Raw genomic sequence first — 19,566 nt, forward strand, 5'->3', positions numbered from 1 at the left:
GGCAGCATTTGTAATCAAATGTAACTTAGATTCTTTGCCTGGTCAGAAAGGTTATACTAATCTGAGTATGGAGAAGAACTAAAGACCTTTTTCTAACTGCAGTCTAACCCAAAGCAGTAGACACCAATATAGAAAAGAAAAAAAGAGTATAGATTGAATCAAATGTTACTGCCCCAAAAGTTAAACCCCTGGGTCCCGTTTCACACACCGATCGAACCGCTAAGGTAATAGTAACTCAGTTACTTTAACAACTTCTTCAATCGTATGTAATGAGACGCAAGGTATGGATTCTTATACCGTTATCACTCTAACTAAGTGATAATTGCGTTTTAATTATGTTACGTTCTGTTTTGTTTTGTTTTTTGTTTGTTTGTTTGTTTTTGTTTTTTTTGTTTTGTTTATTTTTGATTGATTGATTGATTGATTGATTGATTGATTGATTGATTGATTGATTGATTTATTTATTTATTTATTTATTTATTTATTTATTTATTTATTTATTTTTTTTTTTTTTTGTGGGTGGGTGGGTGTTTTGTATATTTATTTTTTTTGCTTTATTCCTGTTGCCAGTGACCCTTAATATAAACCAATATATATTATCAATAGATATGTAAGATTGCAGAATGTTATTATCTGGCGCTAAATGCACTTGTTAATTTACACCTGCCCTCTACCCGCACCCTTCACACCAGCACTGACACTGGGAAAAAGCAACTGAATGAGCACTCTGGGGGCCTGAGTTTCGAGTAAGCAGAAAACATGTGTTTTTTTCATTATCGGGTCGGTCGGACGATGAGAAACACAGCAATAAAAATGTTGCCCTTACATACATCGCTATCGAAAAAAACATGTTCTTGTATGTTTCATTATCGTTGCCATGAAACACTGGTGCATTATTTCTTTTCACGGTTGTTATTAGAGGATTCGTTGCGTATGTCATATAACAGCGGAATCTGTCTATTACGGACTGGTCTAGGGCGGACTCATTTGTTCGGATCATAAAGCTGTCCGGATTAGTCAACCTTTCTCCGTTACCGTAGACAGTGCCATGATGAGTTTCGGATTATAACTGTAGATAAGCCGTAGATAAACCGGTTTACAAACAGTCCGGATTAGACAGATTCCACCGAAGTGTTTTTAGGATGTACCGATCAGTGAACTCGAGGATGAGGATGCTGGTGGTCGGCTTTACTATCGGTGAACACTGCGGTTCAAATATCACTGTATCTTCAGCTCTCTGATAACACGCGTTATAAACCTACTCACCCTGATAAGTGGTTGAACTTGTCAACATAGCACCGGCGCTGGATGTAAATGTTTCCTTACATAAGTATCACAAAAGCGTCATGGAGATAGCTGGGGCGGTGGGGTAGCCTGGTTAAATCGGTCGCTCGTAACGCTGACGACCCGGGTTCGGTTCCAAAATGGGTACGAAGGTGTGTTGTTTCTGTGTGCCCCATCGTGATTTGTCTGCAGTTGTGCTGAAAGCGGTCCGTGTTAGAGTATTGGCCTTCAGTAACTCATGCCTGGCGTAACGTAAGGGATCAGGTGGTCAGGCTCGTTGACTTGACAGACTCCAGCTGCGCAGATCGATACTCATGCTGTTGATCTGGTCTAGACTCGATTATGTACAGACTGCAGCCATATAGCTTGAACACTACTTATTCACTCATTCACCTAAAATGATCGAATAGCATTGTGACAGTAAAATCCTTAGCATAGCGATACAGCTGCGTAGCAATGGCAATATGTTCAACGTTGCATATATCCCGTCCGTCTGTCCCGCATATTATTAGGTTAAATAGGGCTGCCTGAGACCACCCGAGGTCAATCTGACACAGACCGGGTATCGGTCTTACACCAGTGTTATGAAAGCACCCCCAATTGAAGCAGTCATAACGTACACAGAACATACAGGTTACATATGCTGCTAAATATAGATCATAACCACGACATGAGTGTCCAGGACGCATCATATACCGTGTACATTTCCACCCAACCGAAACAAAACACTGTCGACCTTCACCTTCGATCCAATAATGATCAACAAATCGTTGCCATGGCTTTCTTGACCTTTGACCCAGTTCGGCATACCTTGCTGACGTCAAGGCTAAAGGTTTGTTGATAAACCGTTTTGGGGACCTGCATCATGTAAGATTCCTGGATGTGGAGAAATATTCCAGTGTCTATTTAGGACGTCAGTGTTATTTCGCAACCATGTCAATCGAATGGATTAAGCAAGACTGAACAAGACTCACTGACGTTTACAATGACTGCAGAGAACTGGAGCGGATAAATATGGAGCTATTATACTGAACTGCAGCAAACCAGCCACGGTGCTTGGTGCGTGAAGAAGAAATCTTGTACAACAGGATTTATTTATCATAGCAGTCCTCCCTACAGATATAGGTATATCTCTAAAGGTAAGTGACAGGTTAGACTGGCAGGGTACAACAAAAAGACATTCGTTCCGGGTGCGATTGGTGGTTGAAGAGGGAAAGGGGAGGGGCATGGTGGAGAGGGGGGTAGGGAGGTACCGACGAATGAGTACATGGATCGGGTCGGGGTAGACAGGTGGGTAGTAAACAAGAAGGGGTGTTGGGAGGGGGTAGACAGGAGAGTAAAGACGACAGGATGAGGAGAGGGAGGAAGGGGTGGGGAGATAGGGGTAGCGAGGGGGGTGGGGTGTGTGTGTGTGTGTGTGGAGGGGGGCTAGTGGTTAGCAAGCGTTGGGGAGACAGGAGGGGTAGGGATGACTAAGGAATGGGGAGACGAGGACAGTAGGCTCCCATAGACGACAGACACAACGTAATACTCCTGCGGTTATTGGGAAAAGTTAACCCAAGCATAGCAGGGTACATCGTAAAAAGATGGCATAGGGAACCTGCTTGCATGTCTGCAAATTGACAGAACTGATATCATAATCGTAAATTATCAGGAAATTTGACAAGCTTGCAGAAACTACGTTTAGTAAGAACCATTGACAGATGCGAACCTACGGACGCCTTTGTCTGACTTTCATAACCCGTTTACATCGAGGTTTCCCCATAGATTGAGTGAGTTTAGTTTTACGACCCTTGTGCACGCCAGACACCAGAACTAGGCATCCCAATGTGGGATAATCGAACGCGGGTCCTCGGCGGGACGAGCGAATGCTTTAACATTTTCCCCATAGGGCCTCAGTAAACAAATGTGACTGCAGATCAATTTCATATTATGTGATATAAATAGGACCACTACTCAGGCCTTGTGTGCCTACATGCTTTCCTCACCACGGGTCCTGTGGTATAAACCCATTATATGTGTCCTATTTACCATTCGAAACTATGGAATCCTAAAAGTGCCGAAACCGAAATAACCAAAGCGCGACAATGCGACAACGCGACATTTTGGTGAGTGGTCGCTTTGTCGTTATGTCGCATTGCTCGCTTGGAATAATCTTTTCGTATTCATCCAAAAGGCGACATAGCGACAGTTTTCAAGGTGAAAATATTCGGCGTTGTCGCCCGATCTCACATGGGTTAAAAAGGCCTTGAAATGCGCGGTAAAGCGACAGTAATACACATAGAATAGGTTGCGTTATTGCACTATAGGTAATTTTGCCATATTTCGCTTGTGAGCGCGGCGATCTCCCTGCCAGGATTCCATACGAAACAAACTTTACATGTTCTTTATGTATTCATGAACACTGACCAGCTCAGTCAGGTTCTCCAGCTGTTGTTGTATAAGGTCTACAACGGAAGAACGTTGGACGTGAGTATTCTGTCTAAAACTGTCTAAAACGTGTTGAACCTCTGTCGTTACTCCCGTTTCACTAACCATGCTCTAACTTCATGTTCACACTTTTACAAACATTCTTTTGCTGTGCTGTATGTTCAGACTCTATTACGAAGATTCTAAATATATCGCTGTCATGCTGTCAAGAGTGAGTGAGTGAGTGAGTGAGTTTAGTTTTACGCCTCAGTACTATTCCTGTTACATGGCGGCGGTCCGTACATAATCGAATCTAGACCAGGGCCTAGATTTTCGAAGGTCTCCTAGCGCCACGACAGTCGTAAGTGCCAGACACTAACATCACCTTACGACTGTCTTAGCGCTAAGAGAGCTTCGAAAATCTAGGCCCAGACAGCCAAGTGATCAACAGCATGAGCACATATCTACATATCCGGGATATAATGACATGTGTCAACCAAGTCACCAACTCTGACCTCCTGATCCCGTTAGTCGCCTCTTACAAGCATGGGTTGCTGAAGATCAATTCTTGTCCAGAGGTCCACGGGCTGTGGCCTAAAGAATCAGAGTTTTGTGATATATTGAGAAAATGATTAATATGTAGGTCCTATAAAACATTTAAACTTTGCAACGTGTTTCCTTATTTATCAACGAGTAGATCTATCGGGTATCGAGAACACAGCATACAAGAACTGAATGGAAGCATGCTCAACCGCCTTACCTTGCGTTGCTGGGGCGGTAGGATAGCCTACTGGTTCAAGCGTTTGATCGTCACGCTGAGGAACCAGGTTCTATTCATGTGAAGCCGATTTCTGGTTTGCACGGAATATTGCTAAAACCTCACTCAGTCAATTCCAGCAGCTAAATTGGTGTAGCCTTATCGTTTGCTCGTTAAGTTGAAGGCACAGGTTCGATTCTCAAAAGGGTAGTGTGTGAAGCCCATTTCTGAAATACTGTCGAACCCCGTTTACTCGGACCCCACATATCCGGAAACCCCGCGTTTATGAAAACTTACGTTCATGAATTGTACTCGCGTAACCGGACCTCGCGCCTCCGGACCTACTCTTCTCGTAGATTTCCATTGAAAAATGATCCAGTTGTGATACTGCAAGAATGTTAATAATTGGCGGTGTAAAAGTCGCTCCTCTTATCACAATACACATATGGAACTAAGCAGATAATACTGACTCCATCATGTTATATTTACAGAGACAACATGGCCAGTCCATTGAAGCTCAACACATATGCAGCAAGTCAACAGACTCAGTCAGCCAACTCTACTGATACTCCTCCCTCCCCATTTACTAAGAGTATAGATGATAGGTTTTTAACATGTCCGATTTGCTACGAGATGTACACTCAGCCAAAGTGCCTGCCATGTCTCCACACCTTCTGCCATCACTGTCTAGATTCCTACATACAATCCCAGGAACCGTCTCAAATGCGGAGGAAGAAGGGCTTTCCTTGCCCAATGTGCAAACAGTTTCACTTTGTGAAAAAATGGCTGAAGCCATTACACGAATGGGTTGAAGAGTTTCAGAACAACTTCCTTATTCAGAATATGATCGATTGCCTACATCCTAAGACGAAACCAAACACCCCTACTCCATCGGGTGGAATCGGACCTTCAGTCTCAACATCAGCAGAAGCTGTTCAGACCTATAAACTATACATTCCTATAAGACCGATTCCTTCAGCGCCACCACTGTCAGAGTATGATCCACCCAGTGAGCAAGGCAGTGCTGATTCTTCGTCAAATCTGCTTTTACGACCTCCTGAGTCTGCTTTCAGGTCACGCGGAGGTCAAGGTCTTTATTCAAGTTACAACTCTCCGTCTGGTCAAAGCAACAGCTCATCTGGTCTCCGTCCGTCCACCAGTGTGTCGAATGTTTCAGATTGGCAATCCGCCTCATGGAATCCCTTGAACGCAAGGAGTTCCAGTTCGAATGACTTAACCAGGGGCGAGGAACCTGTTTTATATGTAGATGCATTCACAATGGAGAGAGTAAATGTCTACTCGAGACACTATGACAATAGCAGTTTCTCGGATGTGTGTTTTCTTCCCAAGGCAAGCACTATCGTCTTGACAGACTACAACAAAAATTGCGTTCTATTTTTCAGGAGTTACTTCCTAGGCAATAGAGTCTCCACCAAGGTAAAGGTTAAAGGCAGGCCATGCTCTGTTGCTCTGTTGAATGAAGCAGAAGACTGTATCGTGGTGAATCTCCAGCACAAGTGCCAAATATACTTTATCTCTATCCCACGGCTGAGCATCCTGAAAGTTGTAGACACTGAGCGTAACTATGAGAGTGTCACGATGTTGGCTGTCAACACTCTGCTAACAGGAAGTTCAGCAGAACCAGCTAGAATAGATCAGGTTACGATTGAACCTGCTTCTTTTACCACGTCATCCCACAAGTGTCTAGTTCAGAGAGGTAGGCTTTGCAACGAGATCTTAAGACCAAATCACATATGTGCCTTAACAGAAGACACGTTTGTGGTCTCCGATACGGCCAAAAAGAGCCTGGTCGGATTTAAAATAGAAACTGAGTATGGAATAAGCGTCGGTAAGAAATGCTTCTCACTCGCACCAACACGTGACCGGAAGTTTCGGAGTCTTGGTGGAATGTGCTGTAACGTGGCTGCAGGCAGCTTCTACGTGGTTGACTACGGTGGCAATGCCGTATATCAGGTATTTCCCGGGGACACAATAATATGTGAAAAGGTCCTTTGTGAGAGTCATGGAATTCAAAAACCATCCTCGGTGTGCTTGGGTCCAAATGGTACCCTGTGTGTGGTGGACTGGGAAGGCGGCATCTCTCTGTACAGATAAAGGCCCCATGTGACTGCTGTGTAAATCTACTGCTATGTCTTATCATCCATATTTTCATAATAATCGTGAGGAACGTGTACTTCCGATACGGACATGGTCATAGTTCTAGTGAACACCTGGTGTCATCATTGATTTTCCGTGATCCATGATATCATCCCAACTGCTATTTTCCTTTTTACACACTGTGCAATATGTTTCGACAAGCTGATTGACCAGGCTATAGGCCTGAATCAGACTGCGTCCTTTTTTCATATTAAAACTAAATCAGCTGTTTGCTTTTATGAAACTTATATTTTTACATATTTTCAGAGACTTAGCGTTAGTCTCGTGAAATGCGTAACGGTGCTCGTACAGAGTTTTATATAAAAATAGCTTGCATGGATGTTATACTACATAATTCGCCATTAAAACTTCAAACAGTACAACCGGTTTTGTCTTTATTTAAGGTATTTCAGTGAATACATGTCATATTTTTTATATTGTTTCCAACATCTCCTCTCAGGAAATAGCCATTCCGTTGCATTTTTTGCGATATGTCTTGACAAAACTTGTTGATGGACGTGAGACCTTCACTCAAGGCACCAGAATGACTGAACACGCAAAGAGTGCGTCAAACGTTGTAGTTAACTGGTTCATTGTTTAGCAAGATTCTGGATCAGACAATCTAGTGGTTAACATCATATGCATCGATCTACAGAACTGGGATACGATGCAGTGTGGCTGCCAAGTCAGCGAGCCTTACCATCCGATCCCGTTAGTCGCCTCTTACATGCTTGGGTTCCTGAAGACCAGTTCTAAACCGGATCTCCACGGGTCGTCAAACTTTGTAAAAGAGGTTGCATCTACGGTACTTTGAACTCTCCCTCAATAACACAAAGTGCATATTCTGTAGGTGATGTAGCACTTTGAATGCAAATCATGGAATTAAACCTGGTCAGGAACATCTACATCTGAAAGTCATTACGTTTTATGTACGTATTGTATCAATTTTTCGTAAGTACGCTCTGTGGCTTGTTTAGGGGAGTGAGAGAACTTGGTTTTACGCCTCTTTTGGCAATATTCCAGCAGTCAAGGCGGTGGACTCCAGAAATAGATTCCACACATTGTGCCCATCTGTGGAATCGAACCCGGGTCTTCAGCGTGACAAGCGAGCACTTTACCACAAGGCTACCTCACCGCCCGACATTCAGGGGTCTAGTAACGTCTGCAAAATATTTTTGGTAGACATGTGGAGGTTATATCCATATTAAACTCCTTATTGGAAAATATGAGGCCTGGGGCAGTTCCTAATTTTGAGTTGAACCATTGCGTTCTTGTGTTTTATCCTGAACCCATGGGCCAATAACCAGGCATATGTGTATGAGGCGGCCCAATAATCGAGAACAGTCTTAGGAACAGTCAAAATCTCAGCCTCTAACGACCCGTGAAGACCCGGGGTAGAATAGTTCTTCAGTAACCAATGCTTGATACAAAAGTCGACCATGTTTGTCGTAAGAGGTGACTTACCTGATCGTGTGATTAGGCTCCTGACATGGTTGACACTTGTCATCATTACCCAAATGCGCAGATCAACGCTCACTGGATTCACTGGATTCAATTTGGGCAGACCTCCTCAATAGAACCCCTGATTTCATGGAAAACCAACACCTACTGAATGGCCCGGTTTGTATCGCCAAAACGGTGTTCACGTCGTCTGTGAGGGACAAATTGAGCAGTTTCGAAATTCCTTTTCCATCTCCCAACGGTATCAAACGATACTCACCATAAACTGAGTACATCTGAGTCCGTGTGAATCTGTCAGGCAGTACAACCCTTCAAGTGCAGAAACATGTGTTTTAGGATCAACTAGCAGAAGACTGAAGTAAGTGAAATAAATAGTTTGGGAGCCATTAACTAGGTAAGTATCCCTGATGTTACCTTAAAATGTTCATCATAATTTCTTGATAAATTCATATAGATGATCAGAACCTTTTGACATCCCCTCGTAGCTTGCACCGCACATCCTAAAGCCCCGGCCAAGTTTCTTAATTATGCGAGTTTCTGTGCGTGTGCTTGTGCGTGTGCTTGTGCGTGTGTGTGTGCGCGTGCGCGTGCGCGTATGCGTTTAATTTTGTATACTGATACTTGATGGAAGCTTCAGGTAGACTAAGAATGGCTTAGGTATGAGGTCCGAACAACCGTTTTCTGAGCAGACGCTATAGCCACTCGAACATGAATGCAGTCAGAAGATACTGGCATTACATCTTGCCAGGCGACAGGATAAAACATATAACTTCGGCGGAAAGCAATGCCGAGGTGAGCGAGTGAGTTCAGTTTTTCACCGCCCACATGCACCAATATTCCAACCACAAGGGTTCGAATCTCTGCTTGGACAATAATTTTCAAAAATATAAATCTAGACTTTTGCAATAGCATAATACTTTCAGATAATAATTTACATATATTTCAAATTTGAACGAAATTGGTGAAGAAATAAGCAAAATTCTACCGCTACACTCATTACATAACATACAGTATAGGCAGTTTATGTTTGATTCAAGCTCTTAGGCAGCGAGCAACAACAGCAACTGGTGTTTCAAGTGATAACTGAGAATGATACTGAAAGTAACTGTAGTCTGCACGTTGTAAAGTTAGTAAACCAGAATAGAGAGCATGCGATTGTATTACCAACACAATGAAAACATGCTCTGCACAAAAGCAACAATAATAACAATCTCTGCTCCCCTCTTTAATGAAGGTAACTCGACCTGTCGTCTGTGCCATTTGACCTTCCGGGTCATGCACGCCCACACGCACACACGCACACACGCACACACGCACACACGTACACACGCACAATCCTGGATCTGCCCCTACTGATTGGTTGGTCAGCTCCAACAATCATGATGGGATGTTGGAGCCTACCATCGTGTGCATATGGAACAAAGGAATGTTTTAAATATATCACTTTGGTAAACATTTTCACAGCATCGCTGAAGCTTTCAGTACATATTTAATGATAAATGCTGCAGTTGGGTATTTTGGTGTATGTTATCTGTGAAAACCATTAGAATTGGCCATCCGCAACACATGCTTATAACAAAATGAGGTGACGTAAAATGGGGTCCAACGTCCTACTCATATGACGGCAATGTGCACGTGTGTGAATATGTGTCCCCTTGTTCTAGTCCAGATTTACGTTGGTTTTGATGAGCCAGCTCACTGAGACACCATGTCTCAGGTAAGCGTCAATACCCCACTCAGACACATTATACGACTCCAAGCCGCCCAGTCCTTGTTGTGCCTGTTAATGCCCAGCAGGGAACAAAAAGTACAATATTTTAACATCTTGGTATGATGCGACCAGGATCAAACCCGCAACCTTCCGCTCTCAGAAATGACCCTCTAACCACAACACCACGAAGGCCGCTAGTGGTAAGAGGCAACCAGCTAGTAATCTGTTCACATATATATGCACCTGTTCTTGTTAAACTATTCACCTCGTTCAAGTAACATATTCACCTCTTACAACTACTTAAACTAATATAGTCGCCTTTGAGGACTAGCAATGGTGGTCTGTATATGCATTCTACTATGGCCCAGAAACCTGTACACGTATCTGAAATGTTAGCTTTTTTCTACTTCTCATGCTCCTGGGTTAACTTGTAGGTAGAAAAGCTGGAAACCCAACATAATATCAGTCAAAGTAAACTTAGTCTCAGTGTTATTTACTACACTCCACCACTGAGTCTAACTAAACCTAGTAGAAGGTCGCATCAGGTAACCTTTGAGCGACCTATGACCATCCAATCAAACTCGAGACGGTTAAATAGATTTAACCAATCAGACAATGGCCACTGTTTATTGATCGCAGGGACTTTTAAAATATTCAGTTCACTGACACAGATCTATCCACAAACAGTATACACACTTTGGGGTTTCTGTTGACGTGGTTACCATTAGCTAATACTAGTATTTCCGCAAGATGACATCCTTGAATAGTGCCAAAAACACTATTTTCAGCATCATTTACTCACCGTTGTCATGGTTGTAAGATACACCGTGTGCATCACCCGGAAGCGAGCGTACGCTAAATAACATTCGGAATCGTTCGGGTACGAACCTTTTTGGGATAAAAGTTTCAAAAGGTATGTGCGAATGTCCACTTTCGCGATTTGGTAAGCTGTGTTCTGATTGGTCAAAATCAAAGGTTACCTGACCCGACCATAAGGTTTTGTTAGACTCAGTAGTGGAGTGTAAAGAAAGGTACTGAGGATAAGTTTACTTAGACTGAACATAATATATCCCTTGTAACAATTTATGACATCTATGGACTCATTATTAATATGAACTAGTGTCTAAAGACATACTTTTCCAAACAATTAATCACAGGACAGGATATCCTCAAGGCAAACTTGAGAGTCAAATGCATCAAATCCCATCTTAACTCAGGGTCACAACTCTGTCAGTGACTTGACTTGACGACTGGGTCGCCCGAGGAATGTTTGCAGTGTTAGTTCACTAAGTACAGTGAAACCTGTAACATATGTTATATTTGTGATTACACTTTCTTGGTAAAGTACAAATTCTAGTACTTTACACATACTAATACACACCCTTCGAGTCAGACACCTAATCGCCAGCACACAAAATCAGCCGCCTAACCCACTCAGCCACCACGACTGCCATAAAAATGAGAGTCCTACAACTGGTGGTCCAGACTGCAGGCTTTGTGTACCCCTCTGTTACAGTGAAACCTGTCTTAACTGGCACCCATTTGGACTGAAATACAATGCCGGTTTACATAGGGTGTTGGATTAGACAGCTATGACCATTTTCCAACATGGCTGCTGCCACACCCATCAATCTCTTATCTGTATAATGCCTCTGATCTTTTGTAATTGTGAGTATCTAGGTTCCAAAAGGTGAATTAGTGTGTTGGATTAACAGTCTTTGATTGGTCGCCTGACATCCATGCCAGTTTAGACAGGGTTAATTACGGTAAAACTGCTTGTTGATAAAGGTGCTAGATAAGACAATGTTTTAATGACCATAATATCTTTGTAAAAAAGCAGGAGTGAGTGAGTGAGTTTAGTTTTACGCCGCTTTTAGCAATATTCCAGCGATATCACGGCGGGGGACACCAGTAAAATGGGCTTCACACATTGTGCCCATGTGGGGAATCGAACCCGGGACTTCGGCGTGACGAGCGAACGCTTTATCCACTAGGCTACCCCACCGCCCAAAAAAGCAGGACCAAACTTTTATGCTGGTGTTGGCAGGTTTCCTGTACAAATATTTCTCATTCTCAAAGATACGTGTTTCTGGCTGTCCACAGGAACATTTTCCACTTCCTTACAATGACAAAGGAGAACACGGGCATATTTTATAGAATTTCTTTATTAACATTTGCCAGGTGTATCTTGTGGCACTGTATCTGCCACAGATAAGATATGCGTAAACGAAAACCTTTAGATTTAGACGAACGTTTGGGGTAAAATAATGGCATTTTGAACGCATTAAGCAAGAAATCGCCCTCAATATGTAATTATAAAATATTGAAACTACTGGACGTATGCGGATCATTGCATAAAAATGCAGAGTCATAATCATTATTCCAGGTTTCTTGACATAAGTTTTTACTCAAATCTCAAACTGACTCTAACAATATGAAACATCTGAAATTTTAACTCAGTTGCATTTTTAAGATAAAAATGCTCAAACAGTCAAAACATTCAAACAGTCTACTATTTTTAAGTTTAATATCAATTTCAAAGCATTCTGGGAATTGTATTTTCGCAGACTTGTAAAAACTCTTAACTTAAGTCAAAACTCAGATTTGTTTGTTTTGAGAAATCGGGGCCAAAGGACATAAAGGACATATATTTTAACCAGTTTCGCACATCTTTAACCAATTCAGGAATCAAAACTGCTACACAGTTGTAAAATATTTCAATTATAATAGGTTCATATTTGTTTATTTTAAATATTAAAGTCTTTATAACTCAAACAGGCTGATTTGGTTTGATATCCTAACTGTTTGGCTAACACAAAGTCGCCCAGACAGACAGTAATATGGGCTTGTACAGGATCATTTGGCTGGTCAAGTGGTGATAATATACATATTCATCTGGCTTATACAGAGTCCTCAAGACTGACAAGCGTCACTGTCATTCTGGAAGTTGCTGAATCAATAGTAAACAATGATAAAGCTTATTGCTTTACGGATAAAAACTTCTGGAGTATTGCACACAATGTTTCAGTGTAGATTTGGTGGCCCATATAGAGTCATAAAGAGTGGTGAAGGTCAAGGGGGCCTATACAGAGTCATTAGAAGGACAAAGGTCATGGTGGTCCATACAGAGTCATCTAGACTGACAAAGGTCATGGTGCTCCATATAGTCATATAGACTGACAAAGGTCATGGTGGTCCATGTTGTCATCTAGACTGACAAAGGTCATGGTGCTCCATATAGTCATATAGACTGACAAAGGTCATGGTGGTCCATGTTGTCATCTAGACTGACAAAGGTCATGGTCTTCTTTTAAGAGAAATCTAAGCTGACAAGGTGACCTTTGGTGACCTTTACAGAGTGATTTTGACTGACATATCTCATAGATGTTTAAACGGGGTGATTTAGGATTATGATGTGTCAAAAGGAATGGCACTGATCATAATGGCTTATGCAAGGAATCAAATAGCCTTAAACGTGATCAAATAGGCTAATAAAGTATCATTTAAGCTTGTAGAGGTCACTAGTCTCATTCAACCATGTGACTCAAAGGCAAACTAAGTCCCAAGTCACACATACTAGTCATATGAAATCAGCTAATACAGATTAAATATAGCACAATATAAAACAAGACATATTAAAAGAAATGTAACCATCAATTCAGTTGGAAGTAATACAAATACCCATTCATAGCATGAACACATGTTACTTGTGGGTTGTAAGGCAAGTTAAAAATGATAAACATATTTGAGCTTGTTCGGTCTGCATGATGATAAAGTTATCGACATGATATATATTAGGTTTCTCTTGTGACATAAAATGATTGCATAACAGAAAGCTTGCAGGAAATACTGAGTAACATGTACAAGGTATTGCTACGAACATGTCTAAATACTAAACATACAACGTGTATTTGTATACCTGCTTAGACATCACAAGATCCTTCAGAGTACAATGGCTTGACAAAACCCTCCACAACATGCTTGTTCAAGGAGTGTTCTGTTTGGAAAGACTGCACAGGTGCTGGTTTGTAGATGACTAATCACTATGTACAAGTGTGTACATTGAGCACAAGGGTAGACTTTATATCAGATATATGTTTGCACAGATACTACCCAAAATTTGTAGGATAGACAGTTTGCACAGTTCAAGATCAATAACCCGTAAGGGTGTTTAGTTTGCACCAAAAGAGTAGGAAAACCTAGAAGGATTTTCAGTTAGCACAATTTCTATCACTAAAACCCACAAGGGTCTCCAGTTTGCACAGATTCCAACACTCTATTTTACAAGGGTGTCCAATTTCCAGTTTCCAGAGTTATAATTTGCAAGGGTGTTCCATTCGCACAGTTTCCAGAACTGTAAGCAACAAGGGTGTCTAATCTGCACAAATTCAAACTATACTGAACATCAAAAGACTGCTTTTTGTCAAGATTTTTTTTAAAAATAGAAAACATAAACATGAATGCTTACTTTTGTGAGATTTCACTTTTTCAAAACTTGAGTTTGTTTTACTGTTCAGTATACAGTCAACAAGGTTGTCCAGTTCACAGAAATTATATACCTACTGTACCTAAGGTGATCAGCAGGTTCATGCAGCCCATAAGGACAATACAAATATCACACACCAATGTGGGTTTAATATAGGCCATAAATCACATATCATGCACAGGGTGCCATAAAAACCATATAATATGCCCTGGATGCCATATCAATTATAAAACATGCACAGTATATCACATAAACCATATATCATGCACAGGATGAATTATGAATTATAATGCACAGGATGTGACCTTCCCTTCCCAGTTAGTAACACATATTTCTCCACGAGGCCCAACACAAATAGATGATGGTCTGTACACACCATCCCTCTCTTTGAGGATTGTCTCGCACTTGATCCCAGCAGTGGAGGAGATCTTATGGACTTCATGTTTTTCTGAGTTTACAATGTACATGCAGCCATTGTGGTAACACAAGCCACCTGGCTGGCGGAAAGATCTGTAATCTGGGGGAGTTACTGTGAACATCTTCACTGCCTTTTCTCCATTCTCTATCTTAAAGAATACAACACTTCTCCTCCCAAAGTCAGAAACTGCAAACTGTGTAGCAGACATGGTCTTGATATAAAGAGGTTGGGCGAGGTCACCATTCCATGATCCTTGGAAAGCTCCACACCAGTAGATTCTGGTGGTGTTGACAATCTTACAGTGACAGTTGATGAGGAGGAGGTCCAAATGAGCTGGTTGGGCTTCACTTGAAGCCAAGATGGCGGTTGGGCTTAGCACTGTGACCCCGCGGTATGTAGAAATTGTGTCAAGAGTCGTTCACAAGTTCGAGGTCAGGTACTGACAGGAAGTACATCTTCTTTCTGTCAAGAATGCTGACCACAATACGACTCTCAAGGACTTTATCAAGGAGTTCTAGTGAACATGGCCGTCCAACCACTTCATTGCTTGTGGTAACATTCCGTCCCAGGAAGATGTCCTTCCTCTACTTGACACATCCATTAACTCAATCAAGCACCAACACGCTGTTTTATTTGGGGAGACAACAAATATTAGAAATAACAGGAGGTTCATAATCTGTCCTGCTTCTTGCTGCACTTTAATTACCTGCAGGTGAGTGAAACCTTTGGTTCAAATACGGCATGCTGGAAGAGTTCTGTGTACTGTAAGATGGCCTTGAGGGACGATGTGGAGAGTCAGGACTCTCGGTTTGTAGCCTAAGGTTCGACCGATTAGACCAGCCATGAAACAAGGATCTGGGGTCTGAGGGTGTGTATGAGTAGACTGTTAGACACATAGCTGAAGGCCTTGGTGGAGCTGAAGGCCTTGAAGGAGCTGTAGGCCTTGGTGGAGCTGAAGGCCTTGGTGGAGCTGAAGACCTTGGTGGAGCTGAAGGCCTTGGTAACACTCGTAGCTGTGGTGGAGATGAAGGCGGGGGCGATGTTGGTAGTGGTGGGGGAGTTGTGGGGAATACCACTTTGGTCATCTCTTCACTTTTCTTTCTTCCTTGGTCAGACTTCTGAACGATCATATCAATCATGTTCTGTATCATAAAGTTATCCCTCAATTCTTCTGCCCACTCACTCCAGGTACCGAGATGATTTGTAATGGAAATGAACTGCTTGCAGACAGGACATGGGAAGCCCCTTTTCCGTCTGGCACCATACACTTCCTGTGATTCCATGTAGGAAATTAAGCAGGGGCAGCAGAATGTGTGGAGACAAGGCAGGCACTTAGGCTTCTTATAAACATCAAAACAAATAGGACATGACAGGAATCTATCCTTGAGAGTCTTTGCTGTGTTGTGGTTCATCATCTCCAGGAGAGGGATGTTCTGTGCCTCAGCCGCACCAGACACAAAGAACTTGCTGGTCATGTTGGTGGACATCTTGTTGCATTCTTCAAGGAAAACAGATCATCAAATAGTGAGTGAGTGAGTGAGTTTAGTTTAGTTTTACACAACATTCTGCAATCTTCCAGCTATATGGTGGCACAGTCTGTAAAGAATCGAGTCTGGACCAGACATTCCAGTGATCAGCAGCTTGAGCATTGGTCTATACAACTGGGATACAATGACAGGTGTCAACCAATTCTAACCCAGATCTTCATGGGTCAGTTAATTAAATAAAACTATAACCAACATGTCATGAGTATGAGCGAATGTTTCAAGCCACCATATTGTAACAACATCTTGGCAGTTATGAAGAAGTGGGAAAATAATTGAAGCTAAGCAAGAACATCACTTACTGATAACACAAGCAATAATTATGATAATCAATTGGCCTGGGTTCACAGCAGGATTTAGATATGAACTGTCCATACATGCCGTACCTGTTGTATGTTTAGGTTAGAGGTGTATGTGTCTTAGCAAAATTTCTGGGGAAAAAATGTTTCCTTCTGGATGTTTTCTGACAATAGAGCTAGTGGTTGTGTCTATCCTAGGTGATTATAGAGCTGGCTGGGTTTAACTGTTCCACATGGAAAAACCTTTAACAGCCACTGCTTGGCACGTACTAGATGCGTCTGTGCAGTAAACGTGTTTGTGACAAGTAGGCGGGGCAGGGAATGTACGAGTACACTTGATTGCTACAGGTACATGAGGTAGATTGGGGATTAAGCAGGTGCAACACACGCTGACCGTGGCGTGAACTCAATGCCGCTTCAGTTTAACACGTGTTCAGTAGTATGATATAACAATAAAATCACGATTCGCATGAGGAAATTGAACTTTTCAGTATTAAGACGACAACCTGTTTCCCTCTTGTTTCAAACAGAATGCGCTGAAGGGGGGTCCAATAGATGCAAATTGGGGTCATTTGTCAGGTCGTGGTTCATCTAATACTTGACAAGCAGTAGCTATTCCACACTGTTAATTGGTGATTACATTAAAATGCATATATTTCGATTATAATCAATAATCGTTCACCACAAGTCCTCCAGTAACCAATAGTGATTTGTTCTCGGATTCCGAACACTAATCATCATTAATAAACCTGTATATTATTGGTTTTGCTAATAGAGCACAGCACTCCCAGTGGTTTTGAAAATTTCCGGTGGCTTAAACTTATGCCGACAGAGAGAGAAAGTAATCAATATTTATAACGAAATACTGTCAATAGGTGTGTTGCAAGGTGTGCTGTGCGTTGCTTGTTGTTTGAGAATATGTATCAGCCAATCACATGGTATGCCTCATCTGCATATGCGCAATGTGCTAAAGTCTATATCTGGATGTGCCAAGACGTTGTTTTTAACTGCGATTATATTACAATTTAAAAGCAACTCAATGCAATGTAAATTTACCGGCAGCAGCCACTGACGGCAGTTGAAAATGCCGGACCATCCAATTTTTATCGGAAAAAAACCCGTAATTACCGGAGAGCGGGAACACTGACTCCATACAATGTTGTTGTATGTAACTAGAGTATCATCATGACAAGGAGTGATGGACTCATGTCCGATCTATTGAAATACATGTGTAATTGTCCATCGCCAGGTGCAGATCTGTCGTCAACAGCTGAAAAGTCCAGCAAGTGGCCTTACATGACAGCTGATCTGTAAGAATCCTAGATTGAGAAACCTATAAGTGGCCTTCATGACACTCGGTCAGTCAGAATCCCAACTAGAGAAACCTAGAAGTATTCTTACATGTCACTCAATCTGTCATATTACAAGAGTCACGCCTGAAAGGGACATGCTAAAGAGAATGACGAATGACATGGAATGATGAATGACAAAGTATTTTTTATACAATGAATGGTCCCTTGTCATTCGGTTTCTCACAATATGGAATGACAAATATTAGATATTTCCTTTCCTTTATTTTGCCCCAAAACATATTGAATGACAAAGCTACAAGTTAGAATGACACCATTTATCCTGTTTTTCACCAGTATAAAATTCCCAAATATTTCCTTATAGAATTGGATTTACCCGGTTAAAAGATGGTATGGCACCATTTCAGTTGACATAACGTGGAATGAGAGTGAAATGAGGACCATGAGTACAAAATTAAAGCATTTTTTATTAATGTTATCATTCTCATTAGGGTGTCCTGTTTGAAACTGGCTTAGTTCGATACAATTTATCCAACCAGAGATCTAACTCTCGGTGGAATTTTACATCGGCATTTTGCTCACTGACAATGTAATAACAGTATTCTTCATTTCTTTCTCTATGTCATTTTATTAAAAACTTACCAACTGATCAATGATTTGATCCCATTTACTCCCTCACTGTCCGTTGTAGGTGTGTAGTGAACTGATCTCTTCGCCCGTCTAATCACTGTTACGAAATCAACACAGCGATCTACAGCCGAGATAACCCAATGCCCTTTTGGACTCACAAAATCTCATGGTTGACGTAGAAATCAAAAGCACGTCACTGATGTGTAATTCCATTTCTGAACTTCTAACAGGTCCTATCTTGTGAGTGTTCTTTCCTTATTTATAAACAACTACACGTGACATCACGTGTCATTCGTAACTACTCGTGTCATTCCGGCCTTGCAGGTTACGGAAAGAGGCGAGTAGTTACGAATGATCACGTGTCGTCGTGTGATAGTGTCACTATCATGTCTATGCACAGACTTCCACCGGACCCCGTAGTTTGTGCTAAATGGGTAGTTTGTGTGTGCGAAGCGAGCGTTGTGGAAGAAATTAAAGGAGCAATGTGAGGCTATTACCTTCTTCGAGGAATGTATCCATCAATATCCACAAAAACGAGTGATATATCATTCATCCGCAGATTTCCCAAGTAATATGTCTTTTAACAGTCTAATATACGAAAAAGTGATGTATCGTTTCAGGTTTTTCACATTGGTGTATAGTCTCAATGGTCACCCAAGATAGCACACCTGGCGACTAATTGCACAATGCCAGGCATTCTCATAAGAAAGTAATTTAGTTAGCCAATAATGAGCAATCATTGGCGCTTAATCCTTTGAAAGAAGGGTGTTGTTTTTACACAGACACAGACACGACAGAGTGTTTTCACTACTGATTAATAAATGGTCATAAATAAAAACTACCTTTTGACAAATCTGCATTTAAATTCGCATAAAGCAATTAATCGATCAGCGTGTTATCGGTTAATCCTTTGATCGATCCTGACACAAGAAATGCCAAATGGGGACGTTTGTCGGGTAATCTAAGTCGCGTTACCACTAATTATACCTGTTATAAATTCATTAACTGAGTGAATGATGACAAATAACATGTAGGTTTATACCACCTTAGGCGCATTACAATCTAGTGACACCAAGTGATTTTGACAGAAACAGAATCGT

At 41.7% G+C, this 19,566-nt stretch overlaps 1 protein-coding gene, 1 long non-coding RNA gene and 1 pseudogene across 3 annotated transcripts in view; 2 read left to right on the plus strand and 1 right to left on the minus strand.

Moving 5' to 3' along the window:
• LOC137294527 (uncharacterized) overlaps nucleotides 1–19,566 on the plus strand; it is a 57,128-nt gene that overhangs the window by 15,346 nt on the left and 22,216 nt on the right. The gene's annotated exons all lie outside the window — the stretch shown is intronic.
• On the plus strand, nucleotides 2,078–6,987 carry LOC137294411 (uncharacterized). 2 transcript variants are annotated; one of them, XM_067825420.1, is made up of 2 exons: nucleotides 2,078–2,423; nucleotides 4,942–6,987. In XM_067825420.1, the coding sequence occupies exon 2, from the start codon at nucleotides 4,949–4,951 to the stop codon at nucleotides 6,563–6,565; it is 1,617 nt and encodes a 538-aa protein (XP_067681521.1). In that variant the 5' UTR covers nucleotides 2,078–2,423; nucleotides 4,942–4,948; the 3' UTR covers nucleotides 6,566–6,987. The 2 variants fall into 2 exon arrangements, with proteins under 2 accessions (XP_067681521.1, XP_067681529.1); XM_067825428.1 differs by lacking the exon at nucleotides 2,078–2,423 and having other exon boundaries at nucleotides 4,831–6,987.
• On the minus strand, nucleotides 14,550–16,158 carry LOC137258437 (uncharacterized; annotated as a pseudogene).

Source organism: Haliotis asinina, chromosome 1 (assembly GCF_037392515.1).
Source record: "Haliotis asinina isolate JCU_RB_2024 chromosome 1, JCU_Hal_asi_v2, whole genome shotgun sequence".
NCBI classification, from domain to species: Eukaryota; Metazoa; Mollusca; class Gastropoda; order Lepetellida; family Haliotidae; genus Haliotis; species Haliotis asinina.